This window comes from Leptodactylus fuscus, unplaced genomic scaffold (assembly GCF_031893055.1).
Source record: "Leptodactylus fuscus isolate aLepFus1 unplaced genomic scaffold, aLepFus1.hap2 HAP2_SCAFFOLD_681, whole genome shotgun sequence".
NCBI lineage: Eukaryota > Metazoa > Chordata > Amphibia > Anura > Leptodactylidae > Leptodactylus > Leptodactylus fuscus.
In genome coordinates this window covers 26,796-50,951 of record NW_027440715.1, presented here as the reverse complement: position 1 = coordinate 50,951, position 24,156 = coordinate 26,796, and the positions used below count along the sequence as shown (strand labels likewise).

The following is a 24,156-nucleotide window of genomic DNA, read 5'->3' as shown; positions in this document are numbered from 1 at the left end:
TATTACTATACTATACACTCCTGGTATATACAGTGCTGGGCTCTGCCGGTATAGGTGTAGTCACGGTGTACTTGTCACTATACTATACACTCCTGGTATATACAGTGTTGGGCTCTGCCGGTATAGGTGTAGTCACGGTCTACTTATTACTATACTATACACTCCTGGTATATACAGTGCTGGGCTCTGTCAGTATACAGTGTAGTCACGGTGTACTTGTCACTATACTATACACTCCTGGTATATACAGTGCTGGGCTCTGTCAGTATACAGTGTAGTCACGGTGTACTTGTCACTATACTATACACTCCTGGTATATACAGTGCTGGGCTCTGCCGGTATAGGTGTAGTCACGGTGTACTTATTACTATACTATACACTCCTGGTATATACAGTGCTGGGCTCTGCCGGTATAGGTGTAGTCACGGTGTACTTGTCACTATACTATATACTCCTGGTATATACAGTGCTGTCCTCTCCCAGTATACAGTGTAGTCACGGTGTACTTGGCGCTCAGCACTCTCAGTACAGCTTCATTCTGGGGTACACCCATTGTTTGGAGCTTGACTCACTTTCCGAGCCCTTCTTTTCCTGTTTTCCCGGTGGGTTTGGGGTGGAGAATTTGTGCTGTGCCGGTTGTGCAGACACCCCTCCCGCCGTGGTCGTGCGCTGACCGCAGGCCTCTACGTGTGACCTTACATGTGGACAGTTCCTACTGTGGATCCATCTTCCATCCTTCTCCAGGCGGGCTGGTTCCTCTCGTGGCTGAGATGTTGGATTCCACAAGGTCTGAGCCTCGGGCAGATGTCTTGGGCCTGTCATGGCGCTGGTTGTGACCCTCCTTGGTGGTTGTCCTACGTCGGGTTCCTGCTCGGAGGACAGGCGTCTTTTCCATTCTCTCCCTGGTTCCCTACATAAATCCAGTGAGAAGAAACCTGAAGACCTGCGAGGAGCGGTGACCGGCGTCTGCACAAAGACAGTGGGGAGACTCCCAAAGCCGCCGGCTGGATGCGTCCGACGTGGGATCGGATCCCTAGAAGAGATCCCGACTGGTGCAGGATGAATGTCCCGGATCCTGGTGGGGGGCGACCTCTGACCTCTACTGCCCCCTATGACATCACCTGACAAACACTGCAGCATTCTTACTATGGACAAATCAGGCGCCTGGTTGGAGACGTCTTGTAGGGGCGTCCTTGGTGCACGGTCTTGGTTCGTAACAAGAACAAGGATACGTCGGATATTGTGTGATGGAACGCTACAAGTAAAGGAGGGATCTGTGGGCAGGTCATTGGGCAATCTCCATCTCACCGCAGGGCTCTGGGTATCGGCCGGTGACCTGCTCATCCTCCCATCTTGTCTGCTCGAGCCAGGACCTGAAGAACTAACGCTCGGCCTACGGGACAGGCTGCGCGGCAAGGTCTGCGGGTGAGACCATTGGTGGTCACAATCAGATCTGTAATGGACCTGCGGGCGCACAATCTCCTCCGGCTTTGGGTGATCTCCGGGGTTCCCCTGTAATATAGGAATATACAACGTGAGCGGCTCAGTAGGACCTTAGCTGGACCCTCTGATAAGATCCAGGACCCCGCTGACCCTCCTAATGGGGATGGTCAAGGCTTACGTCTAGTACGTCACTGTATCTCCTCCACCACGGACATTGTATATGGGACATTGTACAGAACGACGACATCCATAAGACTCACCATCTTTATGAGCGTGTGGGTCTGACTGTTCCTGGGAGTCGGCAGGGTCCAGGTGGGGGGCGTCTGTACGGACTGGCTTGTTGTTTGGGTTCTGGGGCCCGTCCTCCTGATGTCTGCGCTCCCATTACTAAGACATTCCCTCCTTCGCTCTTCATACTTAGCAGAACTACCTATGAGACAACAGAAGATGTAAACCCATACGGTCACCGCATGTCGCCCCTTTGTGCACTACATGTCACCCATAGGAGGGGGGGGGATCAATGTCTGACCGCTGGGGTCTCCCCAATCACCAGGAAGGGTTTCCGCTGCCTCCCCCACGGCTGGTCGGACATGTCGGTGGCCGGTTCCTCTAACTCTATGGGACTGGTACAGATGGACGGAGTCTGCCGCTCATTGGGGGGCCCAGTCCTATGACTAGGAGATTTTCGGGTGCCCCCAGACGTCTTCTCCCCTTACAGAGTTTGTTCTCCGTTGTGACCGATGATCTGAGTGTTTGTGCAGTGATTTGTGTGCAGGCTCCGGCGCCGCGCCTGTCAGGCTGCTGCCAAATCCATCAGTCTTGGAGAACTTCTTAAGTATGCGGGAGCCGAGCAGCAGGGTGACCTCAATTCTAGGAGGCGCGGGATTAGACCCAGCGTTGTCCACGGCCCCGCCGAATCCTCCGCAAACATTAATATTAACACATCGCTGGAGGGATCGTCTTATGTAAATCTGCAGGCGCCAAGGAGATGAGCAGAAGGAAAACGGGAAACGGGGCGAGGAAGAAGGAGAATGAAGACTCCAGCGCAACGCCGGGGCCCGGACCAGGACTGCGGGAGGCAGCACATCTGTACATGGGCTAGAGTAAAGGGGGGTCCTGCTGACCGACCCTATGGAGGGCCCCGACACCCCACACACATACATATATACTAGGTATACGGCCACAGCCAAGTGAATACACTGTATATAGCTCCCCGCCTATCTGTACACTGTATATAGCTCCCCACCTATCTGCACACTGTATATAGCTCCCCACCTATCTGTACACTGTATATAGCTCCCCACCTATCTGCACACTGTATATAGCTCCCCACCTGTCTGTACACTGTATATAGCTCCCCGCCTATCTGCACACTGTATATAGCTCCCCACCTGTCTGTACACTGTATATAGCTCCCCGCCTATCTGTACACTGTATATAGCTCCCCACCTATCTGCACACTGTATATAGCTCCCCACCTATCTGTACACTGTATATAGCTCCCCACCTATCTGCACACTGTATATAGCTCCCCACCTGTCTGTACACTGTATATAGCTCCCCGCCTATCTGCACACTGTATATAGCTCCCCGCCTATCTGTACACTGTATATAGGTTCTTGTCTGTACGCTGTATATAGCTCCCCGCCTGTCTGTACACTGTATATAGGTTCTTGTCTGTACGCTGTATATAGCTCCCCGCCTGTCTGTACACTGTATATAGCTTCCTGTCTGTACGCTGTAATATATCCATACAGCGCCACCTAGTGATAATATCTCTATACAGCAGAGAGACTGGAGGAGAGAAGGTTCCTAAGCTCATACAGAAGTGCGCTCTTTCCTGTAATACTCTGCAGTGTCTCTAGGGGGCATCCTGTACAGGAAAGAGCAGGAGGATTAATTTACCTACAGGACTGTAAGAAGGGGCCGCTGACCTAGCGGGGGATTCTGGACTATAAGGGCAGTCACACTATGGAACGTTCTCCATGACCAGGTGTAGCGCCCCCTAGGATCCTCTGTGTCACCGCGCACTAGTCTGCCAGGCTGTGGGCTAGGCTTTAGTACTTGTCTGGCCCTTTAAGAAGCCGTGATCATTACAGTCTGCTGCCCGGGCCGGAGAGGTTCTCAGCTTGTGAGTCCTGAAGAGCTGATCTGCCTGTTTACCATCACCCAATATCTGATCAGCAGAGCGGTCCCTGCACTTTCACAGACAGCAGAGAGGTCCCTGCACCTTCAGAAACAGCAGAGGGGTCCCTGCACCTTCACAGACAGCAGAGGGGTCCCTGCAGCTTCACAGACAGCAGAGGGGTCCCTGCACCTTCACAGACAGCAGAGGGGTCCCTGCACCTTCACAAAAAGCAGAGGGGTCCCTGCACCTTCACAGACAACAGAGAGGTCCCTGCACCTTCACAGACAGCAGAGGGGTCCCTGCACCTTCAGAAACAGCAGAGGGGTCCCTGCACCTTCAGAAACAGCAGAGGGGTCCCTGCACCTTCACAGACAGCAGAGGGGTCCCTGCACCTTCACAGACAGCAGAGGGGTCCCTGCACCTTCACAGACAGCAGAGGGGTCCCTGCACCTTCACAGACAGCAGAGGGGTCCCTGCACCTTCAGACAGCAGAGGGGTCCCTGTACCTTCACAGACAGCAGAGGGGTCCTTGTACCTTCACATACAGCAGAGGGGTCCCTGCACCTTCACAGACAGCAGAGGGGTCCCTGCACCTTCACAGACAGCAGAGGGGTCCCTGCACCTTCAGACAGCAGAGGGGTCCCTGTACCTTCACAGACAGAAGAGGGGTCCCTGCACCTTCACAGACAACAGAGGGGTCCCTGCACCTTCACAGACAGCAGAGGGGTCCCTGCACCTTCACAGACGGAAGAGGGGTCCCTGCACCTTCACAGACAGCAGAGGGGTCCCTGCACCTTCACAGACAGCAGAGGGGTCCCTGCACCTTCACAGACAACAGAGAGGTCCCTGCACCTTCACAGACAGCAGAGGGGTCCCTGCACCTTCAGAAACAGCAGAGGGGTCCCTGCACCTTCACAGACAGCAGAGGGGTCCCTGCACCTTCAGACAGCAGAGGGGTCCCTGTACCTTCACAGACAGCAGAGGGGTCCCTGCACCTGCACAGACAACAGAGGGGTCCCTGCACCTTCACAGACAGCAGAGGGGTCCCTGCACCTTCACAGACGGAAGAGGGGTCCTTGTACCTTCACATACAGCAGAGGGGTCCCTGCACCTTCACAGACAGCAGAGGGGTCCCTGCACCTTCACAGACAGCAGAGGGGTCCCTGCACCTTCAGACAGCAGAGGGGTCCCTGTACCTTCACAGACGGAAGAGGGGTCCTTGTACCTTCACATACAGCAGAGGGGTCCCTGCACCTTCAGACAGCAGAGGGGTCCCTGTACCTTCACAGACGGAAGAGGGGTCCTTGTACCTTCACATACAGCAGAGGGGTCCCTGCACCTTCACAGACAGCAGAGGGGTCCCTGCACCTTCACAGACAGCAGAGGGGTCCCTGCACCTTCAGACAGCAGAGGGGTCCCTGTACCTTCACAGACGGAAGAGGGGTCCTTGTACCTTCACATACAGCAGAGGGGTCCCTGCACCTTCACAGACAGCAGAGGGGTCCCTGCACCTTCACAGACAGCAGAGGGGTCCCTGCACCTTCAGACAGCAGAGGGGTCCCTGTACCTTCACAGACAGCAGAGGGGTCCCTGCACCTTCACAGACAGCAGAGGGGTCCCTGCACCTTCACAGACAGCAGAGGGGTCCCTGCACCTTCAGACAGCAGAGGGGTCCCTGTACCTTCACAGACAGCAGAGGGGTCCCTGCACCTTCACAGACAACAGAGGGGTCCTTGTACCTTCACATACAGCAGAGGGGTCCCTGCACCTTCACAGACAGCAGAGGGGTCCCTGCACCTTCACAGACAGCAGAGGGGTCCCTGCACCTTCAGACAGCAGAGGGGTCCCTGTACCTTCACAGACAGCAGAGGGGTCCCTGCATCTTCACAGACAACAGAGGGGTCCCTGCACCTTCACAGACAGCAGAGGGGTCCCTGCACCTTCACAGACAGCAGAGGGGTCCCTGCACCTTCACAGACGGAAGAGGGGTCCCTGCACCTTCACAGACAGCAGAGGGGTCCCTGCACCTTCACAGACAGCAGAGGGGTCCCTGCACCTTCACAGACAGCAGAGGGGTCCCTGCACCTTCACAGACAGAAGAGGGGTCCCTGCACCTTCACAGACAGAAGAGGGGTCCCTGCACCTTCACAGACAGCAGAGGGGTCCCTGCACCTTCACAGACAGCAGAGGGGTCCCTGCACCTTCAGAGACAGCAGAGGGGTCCCTGCACCTTCAGAGACAGCAGAGGGGTCCCTGCACCTTCACAGACAACAGAGGAGTCCCTGCACCTTCACAGACAGCAGAGGGGTCCCTGCACCTTCACAGACGGAAGAGGGGTCCTTGTACCTTCACATACAGCAGAGGGGTCCCTGCACCTTCACAGACAGCAGAGGGGTCCCTGCACCTTCACAGACAGCAGAGGGGTCCCTGCACCTTCAGACAGCAGAGGGGTCCCTGTACCTTCACAGACAGCAGAGGGGTCCCTGCACCTTCACAGACAACAGAGGGGTCCCTGCACCTTCACAGACAGCAGAGGGGTCCCTGCACCTTCACAGACAGAAGAGGGGTCCCTGCACCTTCACAGACAGAAGAGGGGTCCCTGCACCTTCACAGACAGCAGAGGGGTCCCTGCACCTTCAGAGACAGCAGAGGGGTCCCTGCACCTTCACAGACAGCAGAGGGGTCCCTGCACCTTCAGAGACAGCAGAGGGGTCCCTGCACCTTCAGAGACAGCAGAGGGGTCCCTGCACCTTCACAGACAACAGAGAGGTCCCTGCACCTTCACAGACAGCAGAGGGGTCCCTGCACCTTCACAGACAACAGAGAGGTCCCTGCACCTTCACAGACAGCAGAGGGGTCCCTGCACCTTCAGAAACAGCAGAGGGGTCCCTGCACCTTCACAGACAGCAGAGGGGTCCCTGCACCTTCAGACAGCAGAGGGGTCCCTGCACCTTCACAGACAGCAGAGATTGACATTGACATAACGTTGTCCTCTAGATCTGATGACATCACAGGCTACCTGATGACACGGCTCTCTGGCCTTACCTGGTGTCTTGTATCCCGGGATTCTCTGGGCAGGAGTGGCACATGGCGTCGGGGTTGTATCACGTAGGCATCTCATTTTCTTGAGTAACGCCTGTTGGGTTTCATTCATGAGGTTGCGGCCGGGGAACAGCGAGAGTGTGTGCAGTATGGCGACCAAGCTCTCCGCTGTCTCCAGAATGGGTGCGGGATCATTACTAAAAGGGGACGTTGATATTTCGCTGGGTGGCCGGTCGCGGCTCTGGGGGCAGGGCTGGCACTTGCCGGCGGCCTCTGGGATTTCCGGTGAAGGCTCCTTCTGATGGGAAAGTAGATCTTGAGTTTTTGATTGTGTGGTTGGGATAAGTTCCAGGCTGAGGCTCCTCTGACTCTGTGGGGTGTCTCTGATGGACCCCACTGTGCAGGGGGCGGTGCCAGTATTTGGGGGGCCCACCTCAGCCGTCTGGCCTACGAGTCTCCCAACATCAATGGACTTGACCTTGTGATTGAAGATCCCTTGGTGCTGGGTCAGACGATTCTCCGTTATGAACACCGGCCTTGGGTTAAAGACGTCTTTGAGTCCCGTCTGGCAGACCATCCCGCCCAGCGCGCCCCGCCTCCCCAGGACTCCCCGCAGCAGCCTCTTCTTGAAGACCTCGGTATGGGATACAAATCTTGAGGTGTTCCGTTCTTTCTTCGTTTTCCGCCTCTGGATTCTTAAGGCTTTGTTAGTGTTGGGGATCTTCATCAGGTGTCCTGTTAGGGAGGAGACCCCGGAGTTGGGGGCCGCAGAGGGGGCCGGGCCCGGGTGAGACAGCGAGTCAGACATCACCTGTGACAACGGGAGGAAAAAAGTGTCAGGACTCATCGAGACGCGGGTCAATACAATATGGAGGACGTAATGAGAGCAGTGGGCGGGCCCGAGACAGCGGTCAGGTCACTCCAATATACGACAAGGAGAACGAGGATCTGGGACATCATACCACAGCGCCATATATGTTATAGCCCCACCCACACACCACATATATATTATATATTACAGCCCCGCCCACATACCGCCATACGTTACCTATAGGATTACACACTACTGTCATGGCCCCTTTGTACATTTTATACAGACGAGTGCTTTTTGGCAAAACAAATCCCATACAAAATAATCTCCTCACCGTCCGGCCGCTGCTTACACCGCGGGCACCAGATAGAGCAGGGGTAGGGAACGTGCGGCTCTCCAGCTGTTGCAAAACTACAACTCCCAGCATGCATACTTGCTCTGCTGGTCTTGGAACTCCCATGGAAGTGAATGGAGCATGCTGGGAGTTGTAGTTTCACAGCGGCTGGAGAGCCGAAGGTTCCCTACCCCTGAGATAGAGAGTGCGGCGTACAGCACAGCCCCCTACACACAGTATACAGCAGTGTACTGACAGCAGCAGAGAGCCGTATACCTGTGTGCTGTCTGCCCTTATATACATAGCTCAGGGTACAAGGATCTAACCCCACACATCCCAAAACCTGGAGTGGAGCTGAGACCCCCAATACCCCCCAACCCGGCATCCTGGCCTGTCACCGGGGATTAGGTAAATCATGTATGGAGGGGGCGTATATATATATATATATATATATATATATATTGTCACGGGATGGTTAGAGTCTATACTATAGGCAATGTGTAATATATATTTCATGTGGAATGTATTCTCTAACCTGTTATATACAGCAATGTGTAGTTGGCTGATTCGGGTCTAGTGTGTTAGCACATTGTATGCAAATACCTCTAACTAGTGAGGACCAGTGAGGACAATGGGTGGAGATAATCTGATCAGTGTCTCCAAGAAGATGTTGGATGGTGCATTGTCCATAGTAGACAGGGAGTCTGCTCTCCTTGGTATAGGTGAGGGGGGAAGGATCTGTGACTCAGCCCTTCCCACCCACAGATAGAGGAAGTAACAGTTTAGTATATAGTTGTAGCTTGGAGTTAGTATGTGTCAGCCGGCCTGTGCACAGCTCTGCAGAGAGCCAGGATATAGTTACAGGACCAAGGAACCAAAGTTATCATTGGATTGTGACTTCTGTGGACTTATTGTTATTACGGTTGATGTGACCGCCGCCGGCTAATAACTTTGTGGATTACAATAAATTGCTGTTGTCTCCCGACCTCTTGCGTCCGTGTTGATTCAAAAGACCATCCGGAGGAAGACGTATACCTTTGCTCCGTGACAACTGGTTGGCAGCGGTGGGATCAACAGCGGACAGCGAGATGGACTACAGCAGCCCAGCGATTAATGGAGCCACAACCTCAGAATACAGGAACTGGACTATGGCACGTCTACAAGTAAGGGCCCGGGAACTAAACCTGAGTTACCAGGGAAGAACGAAAGATCAACTGATCGAGGCACTGGAGGAGATGACCCTGCAAAGCGACCATGAGGAGGGCTGCCCCCAGGAGACTGGAGAGATACGGGAGTGGCAGGTACAGACCCAAAAGAGCAGATGGGTTGTTTTGTATGAGGAGGAGTTGGCAGTGCTGGGGCTAGGAGCAACTGCAGAGCAAAGGAGTAGAGCATTACAGAGGGCTCAGGAAACGGAGAAGGAGGAACAGAGAATGGCGCATGAAAAGGAAAGAATGGCGCATGAAATGCGAATGGCTGAGATAACTACGCGGAATTATAATCAAACGTCGGCCCCCAGCCCAACAGTGAGAGAACCACCATATGTCTCCCATAAACACTTCAAGACCTTTGATGAAGCGGCTGGGGATGTTGATGGATATTTTCAGGACTTCGAACACCAGTGCCACCTGATGGAAGTCCCAGAGAAGGATTGGGTCCGGTATCTGGTGGGGCACCTACGAGATGGGGCTGCGGAAGCTCTCAGAGCCATGGACCCTAGTGATCAGCGGGACTATGAGGCCATTAAAAGAGCGGTGCAGAAGTATTATGCCGTCACTCCAGAGACCTACCGAGTTCAATTCCGCTCTTTGTCTTACAATGGGGGAAGCTCCTTCCACATGTTCGCCCACAAGTTGAAGCAAGCATGCAAGCGCTGGCTAGAAGGAGAGGAGGCTGTCACAGTCGATAAGATCCTCCAAGTCATACTTAAGGAACAGTTCTTTTCCCAGTGCCCCGCTGAGATCCGTGAGTGGGTGCTGGAACGGAACCCAGCCACAGTGGAGCAAGCTGCTTCCCTTGCAGATGAGGGCCTGACCATCAAGCCGCAGTGGAAGAGGTTGTTTGCAGAGGAGCGGAAAACTACCACAGTCCGCCAGACACCCTTCAGCCAGCCACCCACCTTTCGTGCCCGGCCTCAGGATTACAATTCCCCCTCTACCCCTGCCCCAGCCCATCGGCCTCCAGCTATGAACAACCCTGTCCCTAGACAACGACCTACTGGAAGAATGCTAGAGCGCAGATGTTTTGGGTGCGGGCGGCCTGGACATTTGCAAGCTAGTTGCCCTGTTAACATGGGGGCACGGGCCACCGTGGCATCCCGGCCTATTCACTACCTGGGAACCACCCCTAGGACTGAAAGTTTGGCCCCATTTCCAGATGACTCCATGAATGACACATCTGTTCCACCTCCAGGGGTCTATGGGATTCAGCCTTCCGCCACACATCCCGCAAACCTTCAGCGGAAGCACTTGCAGGAGGTCCTACTGGATGGCCGAACAGTTGTTGGATTCCGGGACTCGGGAGCTTTCCTAACGGTAGCGGACCCCCGAGTGGTTCGACCCGAGGCCCTAGAGGAGGGCCCTGGCCTTTCTATCGAGTTGGCAGGAGGTACTCGGAAACGTATTCCTAAAGCTACCGTGGAACTCGACTATGGTTATGGACCAAAACGATGCACAATTGGTGTGATGAGCGGGCTGCCGGCCGATGTTCTGTTAGGCAACGATGTTGGAAATCTACAGTGCCACTTTGTGGGAGCAGTGACCCGAAGCCAAGCTCAGAGAGACGCCAACATGGATCGACCGGATTTTTTGCCAGATGCCAGCCCTTCAACTCTACAACTTTACCATTCAGTACCGCCGAGGGAACCAACACCAGAACGCAGATGGGTTATCCCGGCAGGAGGACATATGAGCTATAGAGACTGATGTGCATTCCCCAATTTACCTGTGTAGGCCAATTGTGTCATGCACATGTTTTGAGAGGGGGAGGGGTTGTCACGGGATGGTTAGAGTCTATACTATAGGCAATGTGTAATATATATTTCATGTGGAATGTATTCTCTAACCTGTTGTAAACATCAGTGTGTAGTTGGCTGATTCGGGTCTAGTGTGTTAGCACATTGTATGCAAATACCTCTAACTAGTGAGGACCAGTGAGGACAATGGGTGGAGATAATCTGATCAGTGTCTCCAAGAAGATGTTGGATGGTGCATTGTCCATAGTAGACAGGGAGTCTGCTCTCCTTGGTATAGGTGAGGGGGGAAGGATCTGTGACTCAGCCCTTCCCACCCACAGATATAGGTGTAACAGTCTTAGTATATAGTTGTAGCTGGAGTTAGTATGTGTTAGCCGGCCTGTGCACAGCTCTGCAGAGAGCCAGGACTTAGTTACAGGACCAAGGAACCAAAGCTATCATTGGATTGTGACTTCTGTGGACTTATTGTTATTACGGTTGATGTGACCGCCGCCGGCTACTAACTTTGTGGATTACAATAAATTGCTGTTGTCTCCCGACCTCTTGCGTCCGTGTTGATTCAAAAGACCATCCGGAGGAAGACGTATACCTTTGCTCCGTGACATATATATATATATATATATATATATATATATATATATACAGCTATAGACAGCTATCCCCAGCTGCATCTAGATCGTATATGACAGGAACCTGGGAGACATGTATACTGCTTCTACCGCTCCTGTCACTGTGTATATATATATATGCCCCTCCATATATATACTGCCAGGTACACTATATATTATATATACCCCCTCCCCACCATACAGTATATACCGCCGGGCACTCTATATACTATATATTATATATACCCCCTCCCCACCATACAGTATATACCGCCGGGCACTCTATATACTATATATTATATATACCCCCTCCCCACCATACAGTATATACCGCCGGGCACTCTATATACTATATATTATATATACCCCCTCCCCACCATACAGTATATACCGCCGGGCACTCTATATACTATATATTATATATACCCCCTCCCCACCATACAGTATATACCGCCGGGCACTCTATATACTATATATTATATATACCCCCTCCCCACCGTACAGTATATACCGCCGGGCACTCTATATACTATATATTATATATACCCCCTCCCCACCGTACAGTATACACCGCTGGGGGTATTTTGTCTTCTTTGCAGGATTTCTGGTTTATAAATACAAATCTTTGCTCATTTCTTGCACAAGTTATTGGAGACATTTCCGCATTGCGGTGCCGCGGCTGCGCGGGGGCGGGGTCAGATCTCTCATCAGCTGACCTAGAGGTGTGGCCCTGCAGGTACCTGATATTACACACACCTGCTCCTCCATGTCACCTACATGTACAGACTGACAATGTGATAACCGTGTGCTCCAGGGGGCGCTCTGACATCACACATTATTATACAGGGGGCGCTCTGACGTCACACATTATTATACAGGGGGTGCTCTGACATCACACATTATTATACAGGGGGCGCTCTGACATCACACATTATTATACAGGGGGCGCTCTGACATCACACATTATTATACAGGGGGCGCTCTGACGTCACACATTATTATACAGGGGGCGCTCTGACGTCACACATTATTATACAGGGGGCGCTCTGATGTCACACATTATTATACAGGGGGCGCTCTGACGTCACACATTATTATACAGGGGGCGCTCTGACGTCACACATTATTATACAGGTACAGGGGGCGCTCTGACGTCACACATTATTATACAGGGGGCGCTCTGATGTCACACATTATTATACAGGGGGCGCTCTGACGTCACACATTATTATACAGGGGGCGCTCTGACATCACACATTATTATACAGGGGGCGCTCTGACATCACACATTATTATACAGGGGGCGCTCTGACGTCACACATTATTATACAGGGGGCGCTCTGACGTCACACATTATTATACAGGGGGCGCTCTGACGTCACACATTATTATACAGGTACAGGGGGCGCTCTGACATCACACATTATTATACAGGGGGCGCTCTGACGTCACACATTATTATACAGGGGGCGCTCTGATGTCACACATTATTATACAGGGGGCGCTCTGACGTCACACATTATTATACAGGGGGCGCTCTGACGTCACACATTATTATACAGGGGGCGCTCTGACATCACACATTATTATACAGGGGGCGCTCTGACATCACACATTATTATACAGGGGGCGCTCTGACATCACACATTATTATACAGGGGGCGCTCTGACATCACACATTATTATACAGGGGGCGCTCTGACATCACACATTATTATACAGGGGGCGCTCTGACGTCACACATTATTATACAGGTACAGGGGGCGCTCTGACATCACACATTATTATACAGGGGGCGCTCTGACATCACACATTATTATACAGGGGGCGCTCTGATGTCACACATTATTATACAGGGGGCGCTCTGACGTCACACATTATTATACAGGGGGCGCTCTGACATCACACATTATTATACAGGGGGCGCTCTGACATCACACATTATTATACAGGGGGCGCTCTGACGTCACACATTATTATACAGGGGGCGCTCTGACGTCACACATTATTATACAGGTACAGGGGGCGCTCTGACATCACACATTATTATACAGGGGGCGCTCTGACATCACACATTATTATACAGGGGGCGCTCTGACGTCACACATTATTATACAGGTACAGGGGGCGCTCTGACATCACACATTATTATACAGGGGGCGCTCTGACATCACACATTATTATACAGGGGGCGCTCTGATGTCACACATTATTATACAGGGGGCGCTCTGACGTCACACATTATTATACAGGGGGCGCTCTGACATCACACATTATTATACAGGGGGCGCTCTGACATCACACATTATTATACAGGGGGCGCTCTGACGTCACACATTATTATACAGGTACAGGGGGCGCTCTGACGTCACACATTATTATACAGGGGGCGCTCTGACGTCACACATTATTATACAGGGGGCGCTCTGACGTCACACATTATTATACAGGGGGCGCTCTGACGTCACACATTATTATACAGGTACAGGGGGCGCTCTGACATCACACATTATTATACAGGGGGCGCTCTGACATCACACATTATTATACAGGGGGTGCTCTGACATCACACATTATTATACAGGGGGCGCTCTGACGTCACACATTATTATACAGGGGGCGCTCTGACGTCACACATTATTATACAGGTACAGGGGGCGCTCTGACATCACACATTATTATACAGGGGGCGCTCTGACGTCACACATTATTATACAGGTACAGGGGGCGCTCTGACATCACACATTATTATACAGGGGGCGCTCTGACATCACACATTATTATACAGGGGGCGCTCTGACGTCACACATTATTATACAGGTACAGGGGGCGCTCTGACATCACACATTATTATACAGGGGGCGCTCTGACGTCACACATTATTATACAGGGGGCGCTCTGATGTCACACATTATTATACAGGGGGCGCTCTGACGTCACACATTATTATACAGGGGGCGCTCTGACGTCACACATTATTATACAGGTACAGGGGGCGCTCTGACATCACACATTATTATACAGGGGGCGCTCTGACATCACACATTATTATACAGGGGGCGCTCTGACGTCACACATTATTATACAGGTACAGGGGGCGCTCTGACGTCACACATTATTATACAGGGGGCGCTCTGACATCACACATTATTATACAGGGGGCGCTCTGATGTCACACATTATTATACAGGGGGCGCTCTGACGTCACACATTATTATACAGGGGGCGCTCTGACGTCACACATTATTATACAGGGGGCGCTCTGACGTCACACATTATTATACAGGGGGCGCTCTGACATCACACATTATTATACAGGGGGCGCTCTGACATCACACATTATTATACAGGGGGCGCTCTGACATCACACATTATTATACAGGGGGCGCTCTGACATCACACATTATTATACAGGGGGCGCTCTGACATCACACATTATTATACAGGTACAGGGGGCGCTCTGATGTCACACATTATTATACAGGGGGCACTCTGACATCACACATTATTATACAGGGGGCGCTCTGACATCACACATTATTATACAGGGGGCGCTCTGACATCACACATTATTATACAGGGGGCGCTCTGACATCACACATTATTATACAGGGGGCGCTCTGACATCACACATTATTATACAGGGGGCGCTCTGACATCACACATTATTATACAGGGGGCGCTCTGACATCACACATTATTATACAGGGGGCGCTCTGACATCACACATTATTATACAGGGGGCGCTCTGACATCACACATTATTATACAGGGGGCGCTCTGACATCACACATTATTATACAGGGGGCGCTCTGACATCACACATTATTATACAGGGGGCGCTCTGACATCACACATTATTATACAGGGGGCGCTCTGACATCACACATTATTATACAGGGGGCGCTCTGACATCACACATTATTATACAGGGGGCGCTCTGACGTCACACATTATTATACAGGTACAGGGGGCGCTCTGATGTCACACATTATTATACAGGTACAGGGGGCGCTCTGACATCACACATTATTATACAGGGGGCGCTCTGACGTCACACATTATTATACAGGGGGCGCTCTGACGTCACACATTATTATACAGGTACAGGGGGGCGCTCTGACATCACACATTATTATACAGGGGGCGCTCTGACGTCACACATTATTATACAGGGGGCACTCTGACATCACACATTATTATACAGGGGGCGCTCTGATGTCACACATTATTATACAGGTACAGGGGGCTCTGACATCACACATTATTATACAGGGGGCGCTCTGACATCACACATTATTATACAGGGGGCGCTCTGACATCACACATTATTATACAGGGGGCGCTCTGACATCACACATTATTATACAGGGGGCGCTCTGACATCACACATTATTATACAGGGGGCGCTCTGACATCACACATTATTATACAGGGGGCGCTCTGACATCACACATTATTATACAGGGGGCGCTCTGACATCACACATTATTATACAGGGGGCGCTCTGACATCACACATTATTATATAGGGGGCGCTCTGACATCACACATTATTATACAGGGGGCGCTCTGACGTCACACATTATTATACAGGTACAGGGGGCGCTCTGATGTCACACATTATTATACAGGTACAGGGGGCGCTCTGACATCACACATTATTATACAGGGGGCGCTCTGACGTCACACATTATTATACAGGGGGCGCTCTGACGTCACACATTATTATACAGGTACAGGGGGCGCTCTGACATCACACATTATTATACAGGGGGCGCTCTGACATCACACATTATTATACAGGGGGCGCTCTGATGTCACACATTATTATACAGGTACAGGGGGCTCTGACATCACACATTATTATACAGGGGGCGCTCTGACATCACACATTATTATACAGGGGGCGCTCTGACATCACACATTATTATACAGGGGGCGCTCTGATGTCACACATTATTATACAGGGAGTGCTCTGACGTCACACATTATTATACAGGTACAGGGGGCGCTCTGACGTCACACATTATTATACAGGGGGCGCTCTGACATCACACATTATTATACAGGGGGCGCTCTGATGTCACACATTATTATACAGGGAGCGCTCTGACGTCACACATTATTATACAGGTACAGGGGGCGCTCTGACGTCACACATTATTATACAGGTACAGAGGGGGCTCTGACGTCACACATTATTATACAGGAGACGCTCTGACGTCACACATTATTATACCTAGGTCATACACTATCCGCCTGGTAACGGTCTCCGCAGACAATATGGCGGCGGCGTCTGCCCACCCCCTGCTAGTAATGTTTGGTATCTCCCAGCCCGCACGTCTAACCAATAGGAATAGCTCATGGCTACTAGAGCTAGAGGGGGATGAATTCCTCCCCTACACACCGTTATGGTTCGCCCCGAACGTGATAACTGGTCGATTCCATTACAATTACAGGGGAGTACAGGTTTCATTTCCGCGTTTGAACGGATTCCTGGACGCGTCCATTGAGTGTATAACAGAGGGGGAGACTCCTTAGTTCCAGGCTGTTTTTTTCCCGGGTCTCGGTTCCTGTCAGTGAGATCTCCCCCCGCAGTATCTGTAGTTGGTGCGGCCGAGGAGGGAGTTTGGTGCTGAGGACAGTGGCGGCAGACGGTGCAGGTGAGGAGCGGGGTGAGCGGGCTGAGGGGGGCGCTATACACCGATGGCCACTTTATTAGAGACCCCCGCCCCGCTGCCATTGGAGCTTACCTGTATGCAAATGAGACACGTGACCGGGGCAGTATAAAAGCCAATGCTAAGTTTTCGTGTCTCCCACTCATTGTGATGGGTAAAAGCTGCGACCTGAGCGACTTCGAGCGCGGTCTGATCATCGGGGCCCGGCTCGCCGGGGCCACTATTACACAAACCGCCAATCTCCTGGGCTTTTCTCGTACGACGGTGTCCAGGGTGCACCGCGAATTCTCTAACCGGGGGAAAACCTCCAGCGAGCGGCGATCGTGCGGCCGCAAAAAGCTGGTGGACAAGACGGGTCAGCGGAGGATGTCCAATATCGTCCTGACCAACGCGCACTGCACCATCAAGGAAATCGCCGCCAAGTACAACGATGGCGCCCTAACCAAAGTGTCCGAACGCACGACCCGCCGCTCCTTGGCTCGGATGGGCTTTCACTGCCGGCGACTAGCGCCAGCGTCATTAGTGACCCAGGTAAACGGAGAGACCCCAGACCCGTGCCCGCCTCAGAGGGGGCCTGTGACGCCCTGATGGTCGGAGGGGCAGGCGCCATTTATGTCGGGTGTCAGCGGTTGTCTCTTAAAGGGGTTCTCTGAGGTCTTTAGATGCCCTACCTGGGGGGGTCCAACCCAGGGTCACGTGATCAGAGGGCAGGACCTCCCAGTATGTTGCTCCGCCTCCTGATCACATGACCCAGGGCCACAACCCCGAAGCACCTAATACCCCCTGCATAGTCCCCACGAGTTGCCCCTGTGACCGCTCCTCGGCTGCAGGTGCTGGTCAGGTGACCCTTGGCGCAGGGCCACGTCATCTTACAGTAGTCTGGCAGGGTCTCTGGGCCCCCCGGGGCCACATTCATGACAATAGATCAGTGACGATGAGACTCCAACCCCCAGCACGCGCTCCTTAACCTTCTCCGCCTTCTTACCTCTAGGACATGATGAGTGACGGTGACCAGAACCCGGCCGTGGTGCCCACGCCTGTGCCCGATGTGCACGGAGACGACCGCTGGATGTCCTTGGTCAGTGCGACTACAACTCCTAACCTGCCCAATGCTGGGGGGGGAGGGGCAGGATCTGGGGCCCCCAGTACTAGTGATAGTGGGGCCCCCGGTACTAGTGATAGTGGGGCCCCCGGTACTAGTGATTGTGGGGCCCCAGTACTAGTGATTGTGGGGCCCCCGGTACTAGTGATTGTGGGGCCCCCGGTACTAGTGATTGTGGGGCCCCCGGTACTAGTGATTGTGGGGCCCCCGGTACTAGTGATTGTGGGGCCCCCGGTACTAGTGATTGTGGGGCCCCCGGTACTAGTGATTGTGGGGCCCCCGGTACTAGTGATAGTGGGGCCCCCGGTACTAGTGATAGTGGGGCCCCCGGTACTAGTGATAGTGGGGCCCCCGGTACTAGTGATTGTGGGGCCCCCGGTACTAGTGATTGTGGGGCCCCCGGTACTAGTGATTGTGGGGCCCAGCAGCTGAACATGGCAGAGAGGTGATAATTGTTTGTAGATTGTGATTAAGACTCAGTTCACATGGTGGATTTTGAAGTCGGTCCTGCCATGTAGAATCTGCCAAAGTGGAATTTTTGCTGTGTCAACCTTTTCTGTTTGAGTCCATCATCTATCACCACCTTCTCCCCTCTCGCAGCATACAGTCTCAGATACAGAAGCTGCGGCTGTCTCCCCCTCCTCTGTGTCCTTCTCCCCTCTCGCAGCATACAGTCTCAGATACAGAAGCTGCAGCTGTCTCCCCCTCCTCTGTGTCCTTCTCCCCTCTCCCAGCATACAGTCTCAGATACAGAAGCTGCGGCTGTCTCCCCCTCCTCTGTGTCCTTCTCCCCTCTCCCAGCATACAGTCTCAGATACAGAAGCTGCGGCTGTCTCCCCCTCCTCTGTGTCCTTCTCCCCTCTCCCAGCATACAGTCTCAGATACAGAAGCTGCAGCTGTCTCCCCCTCCTCTGTGTCCTTCTCCCCTCTCCCAGCATACAGTCTCAGATACAGAAGCTGCAGCTGTCTCCCCCTCCTCTGTGTCCTTCTCCCCTCTCCCAGCATACAGTCTCAGATACAGAAGCTGCGGCTGTCTCCCCCTCCTCTGTGTCCTTCTCCCCTCTCGCAGCATACAGTCTCAGATACAGAAGCTGCAGCTGTCTCCCCCTCCTCTGTGTCCTTCTCCCCTCTCGCAGCATACAGTCTCAGATACAGAAGCTGCGGCTGTCTCCCCCTCCTCTGTGTCCTTCTCCCCTCTCGCAGCATACAGTCTCAGATACAGAAGCTGCGGCTGTCTCCCCCTCCTCTGTGTCCTTCTCCCCTCTCGCAGCATACAGTCTCAGATACAGAAGCTGCAGCTGTCTCCCCCTCCTCCGTTGCTTGTATTTACTGTTTCACTGTATACAGATTTTTGTTTTGAGGATGTTTTCAAGGTTTTACAGATCTGCTGCTGGATTGTGGGGCTCCATCACTTCGCTGTAACGGGGTTGATGTCTTTTTCAGCACAATCACTTTGTGGCCAGTAGTAAAGATAAGGAGCCGGAGGTCGTCTTTATCGGAGACTCCCAAGTTCTGATGCTGCACCAGCTGGAGGTAAGAAGGTTGTGACTGATGAGGCTGGACACAGGGCAGGCTCCTGGGGGGTGGGGGGACTAGGGCGGGCTCCTGGGGGGCGGGGGGGACTAGGGCGGGCTCCTGGGGGGCGGGGGGACTAGGGCGGCACCTGGGAAGACATTGCCCAGCTTCAGTCCAGGATTCTGTTGAATAAGATGGTGACTGGAGCTGGACCATCGAAGGACGATTATACCGGGGGGAGGGGGCGACCTCAATCATTTGTTTTATCACCGCCATGGTTTTGTGCTCTCTTCCCCTCAGATCTGGCGCGAGCTCTTCTCCCCACTGCACGCTCTGAACTTTGGGGGACTGGGTGAAGGCACCCAACATGTCCTGTGGAGACTGGAAAATGGGGAGCTGGAGCACATCAGACCAAAGGTAAAGTGTAAGGGAGGAGGCGCAGAACCCAAAGTCTGACACTCTGTGTAGTTGGCACCAATGTGGAGGATGGACGACCTACAGGCGGGGAGAGTGGGACTCACAGGCTCTACAGTGTTAGCCAAAAGTATCGCCCCCTGCAGTCCTGTCAGATAATCCTCGCTGTCCCCCAGATAATGATTACACAGCACAAACTCTTATACTGTATATACCCTGTGTCACTTATATACTATATAAGAGTCTGTGCTGTGTAATCATTATCTGGGGACAGCGAGGATTATCTGACAGGACTGCAGGGGGCGATACTTATACTGTATATACCCTGTGTCACTTATATACTATATAAGAGTCTGTGCTGTGTAATCATTATCTGGGGGAAAGCGAGGATTATCTGACAGGACTGCAGGGGGCGATACTTATACTGTATATACCCTGTGTCACTTATATACTATATAAGTATCGCCCCCTGCAGTCCTGTCAGATAATCCTCGGTGTCCCCAGATAATGATTACACAGCACAGACTCTTATATAGTATATAAGTGACACAGGGTATATACAGTATAAGTATCGCCCCCTGCAGTCCTGTCAGATAATCCTCGCTGTCCCCAGATAATGATTACACAGCACAGACTCTTTGGTAATATCTTCATTTATTTTTCTTGCAATGAAAAAACACAAAAGAGAATGAAAAAAAAAGTCACATCATTGATCATTTTACACAAAACTCCAGAACTGGTGCGGACAGAAGTATTGGCGCCCTCAGCCTAATACTTGGCAGCACAACCTTTAGACACAATAACTGTGCACAACCGCTTCCGCTAACCAGCAATGAGTTTCTTACAAGGCTCTGCTGGAATCTTAGACCCTTCTTCTTTGGCTCCTGCTCGCGGTCCCCCCTGAGATGTGAAGGGGGCCTTCTCCAAACTGCCACCAAGAGATCTCTCCCCCTCCCCCACAGGTGTTCTATGGGATTCAGGGCTGGACTCATTGCTGCCACTTTACAAGTCTCCAGGGCTTTCTCTCACCACCATTTTCTAGTGCTGACCTGAAGTGTGTTTTGGGTCATTGTCCTGCTGGAAGAGCCCTGACCTCTGAGGGAGACCCCGCTTTCTCACACTGGGCCCTACATGATGCTGCACAATGTGTTGGTCGTCTTCAGACTTCATAATGCCATGCACACGGTCAAGCAGTCCAGTGCCAGAGGCAGCAAAGCAACCCCAAACCATCAGGGACCTCCGCCATGTCTGACTGTAGGGGGCGTCTTCTTCTCTTTTTTCCTGTAATCTCTATGTTGAGGCCTTTTCCTCCTTTTGTCTCCTCTGACCAGAGAACATTCTTCCAGAACGGTTTTGGCTTTCTCAGGTAAGTTTTGGCAAACTCCAGCCTGGCTTCTGTCTGTGGGTAAGAAGTGGGGTCTTCCTGGGTCTCCTACCATACAGTCCCTTCTCATTCAGACGCTGACACTGGATAGTACGGGGTGACACTGTTGTACCCTCGGACTGCAGGGCAGCTTGGACTTGTTTGGATGTTAGTCGAGGTTCTTTATCCGCCATCCGCACAATCTTGTGGTGAAATCTCTGGCCAATGTTTCTTTTGCGTTCACATCTCGGGAGGTTAGCCACAGGGCCATGGGCTTTACACTTCTTGATGACACTGCGCACGGTAGACACAGGAACATTCAGGGCTTTGGAGATGGACTTGTAGCCTTGAGATTGCTCATGCTTCCTCACAATTTTGCTTCTCAAGTCCTCAGACAGTTCTTTGGTCTTCTTTCTTTTCTCCATGCTCAATGTGGTCACACAAGGACACAGGACAGAGGTGGAGTCAACTTTAATCCATTTCCACTGGCTGCAAGTGTGATTTAGTTATTGCCACCACCTGTTAGGTGCCTCAGGTAAGGAACAGGTGCTGTTAATGACACAAATTACAGAAGCATCACATGATTTATCAAACAGTGCCAATACTTTTGTCCATCCCCTTTTATGTTTGCTGTGGAATTAGATCCAATTTGGCTTTTTGACAATTCTTTTTGTGGTTTTCCATTGAAGACAAATTAAATGAAGAAAATACCAAAGAATTTGTGACTGCAATCATTATCTGGTGGAACAGGAGGATTATCTGACAGAAGTGCAGGGGGGCCAATACTTTTGGCCAACACTGTATATGAGTGGGGGTGAGGGGAGCAGGACTCACAGGCTCTATATGAGGGGAGGGGGGGACTCACAGGCTTTCTCTAGAACTCCTCCCCCTTTACCATCCTCACCCATTCTGTTCCTTCCTCCTCAGATCATTGTCCTCTGGGTGGGCACGTATAATATGGGGCACACGGCCGAGCAGATTGCGGGTGGCATTGCAGCCATTGTGCGGTGTATGGAGCAGAGACAACCTCAGGCCAAGGTCATCGTACTGGTGAGTGTCGGTGTTTAGTACAGAGCGTTGTCCCCAGTGCAGACGGGGCGGCCATTTATTACAGCCCGGCTACTAGATGTCGGCCATCTTGTCCTGATAACCCCGTAGGCTGCGGCGCGTTCTTACCGCCATATTGATCTCGGTGGGATCTGTAGGTTACAGGACCCCTCCCCCATAGCCCTGGTGCTCTGGAGATATTGCATGAAACCTTTTGTTCCCTCTCCATCCCCCCCCAAATATTTTTCTCCATGTTGCAGGGTTTGCTGCCACGAGGAAAGAATCCCAACCCCGTGCGGGAGCGGAACAGACGGGTGAACGAGATATTAGCCGAAACGCTGCCATCCACGCCCAACGCGCTGCTGCTCGATGTGGACCCGGGCTTCGTGCAGTCGGACGGCACCATCAGCCACCAAGACATGTTTGATTATCTGCACCTGAGCCGGCTGGGATACTCGCGGGTGTGCGCACCGCTACACCAAACACTACTCCGCATGCTGGAGGGCCGAGGGGTAGCCATGCAGCAGTAGCCGCTCCAGCCGTGCCCCGCTCGGTGCTCTCCGGGGGGGGGGTTATAGTTTATTTAAAGGGCTCCCCCATTGAGGAATCTTTTTCCAAAGATCTAGGTAATGGGGAATGGTTAGCTTGTTTCCTGCACTTCCTCCGGAGCAGCGCTCGCCCCTCTATATTCTCTTCACTGCCGGTGCAGAGGACGGACCAGCCCCTCCCCCGCCATTGCATCTCCTTCCTTTTGTATATGTTGTGGTTTCCATGTGCCCCGGGTGGGGGTCTGCAACACTAAACAGAAGAGTCCCCCGCCCGGGTAATAAATCTGATCTAACATGAGATGTCTTGTGCCCAATATCTGCCCCCTGGTGCCCAGGCAGTGTACTGCAGGTTCATCACTGCCCCATTCACTAGGCTGGGCGTCATGTGATAGATGTGAATAGCGCTCTATTGTGATGGTTACCCAGCATGCCGCACTGCTTGTGTGATCAGACTGTAGCAGGACGGCCGAGGCTAGGTGTGCATGTGCGGGGCTATAGCCGTGCGCTGCCCATTCATCTCCAACAGTGAGCCGGGCAGGAGACGGAGCGGGGTCACAGGCCAGTGATGATACGGGGGGGGTCTATGGGGCCATCGCTGGTCCGCAGGATGATATAGGGGATATGCGATAGCAATGGGGCTGAGCTGTAGTACCCGACACAGCCCAAGGATCCAGGTGGTGCGGTTAGTTCTCCTTCTACTTCATGCTTTGTACCCGCACTCCGGCTCCCGTGTCCCCGCCCTACTCTGTACTGCACTCCGGCTCCTGCCACATCCCCGCCCTACACTGCACTCCGACTCCCGTGTCCCCGCCCTACTCTGTACTGCACTCCGACTCCCGTGTCCCCGCCCTATGCTGTACTGTACTGCACTCTGCCTCCCATGTCACCGCCCTACTGCACTCCGGCTCCCGTGTCCCTGCCCTACGCTGTACTGCACTCCGGCTCCTGCCACATCCCCGCCCTACACTGCACTCCGACTCCCGTGTCCCCGCCCTACTCTGTACTGCACTCCGACTCCCGTGTCCCCGCCCTATGCTGTACTGTACTGCACTCTGCCTCCCATGTCACCGCCCTACTGCACTCCGGCTCCCGTGTCCCTGCCCTACGCTGTACTGCACTCCGGCTCCCGTGTCCCCGCCCTACGCTG

At 52.8% G+C, this 24,156-nt stretch overlaps 2 protein-coding genes across 3 annotated transcripts; one reads left to right on the top strand and one right to left on the bottom strand.

Annotated features, from left to right (window-relative positions):
* Positions 1 to 1,844: 1,844 nt before the first annotated feature.
* On the bottom strand, positions 1,845 to 7,460 carry PRR19 (proline rich 19; the record flags this gene model as incomplete). The annotated part of the gene is made up of 2 exons (XM_075261955.1): positions 6,617 to 7,460; positions 1,845 to 1,873 (listed from the first exon to the last, which is right to left on the bottom strand). Coding segments are annotated over exons 1-2 (873 nt in total), but the record flags the coding sequence as incomplete, so codon positions are not given.
* A 9,288-nt stretch (positions 7,461 to 16,748) lies between these two features.
* On the top strand, positions 16,749 to 23,301 carry PAFAH1B3 (platelet activating factor acetylhydrolase 1b catalytic subunit 3). 2 transcript variants are annotated; one of them, XM_075261954.1, is made up of 6 exons: positions 16,749 to 17,005; positions 18,012 to 18,098; positions 19,566 to 19,655; positions 19,938 to 20,054; positions 22,342 to 22,464; positions 22,722 to 23,301. In XM_075261954.1, exons 2-6 carry the CDS (start codon positions 18,015 to 18,017, stop codon positions 22,989 to 22,991), a joined length of 684 nt encoding a protein of 227 aa, XP_075118055.1. In that variant the 5' UTR covers positions 16,749 to 17,005; positions 18,012 to 18,014; the 3' UTR covers positions 22,992 to 23,301. The 2 variants fall into 2 exon arrangements, with proteins under 2 accessions (XP_075118055.1, XP_075118054.1); XM_075261953.1 differs by lacking the exon at positions 16,749 to 17,005 and adding an exon at positions 17,147 to 17,551.
* The last annotated feature ends 855 nt before the right edge of the window (positions 23,302 to 24,156 follow it).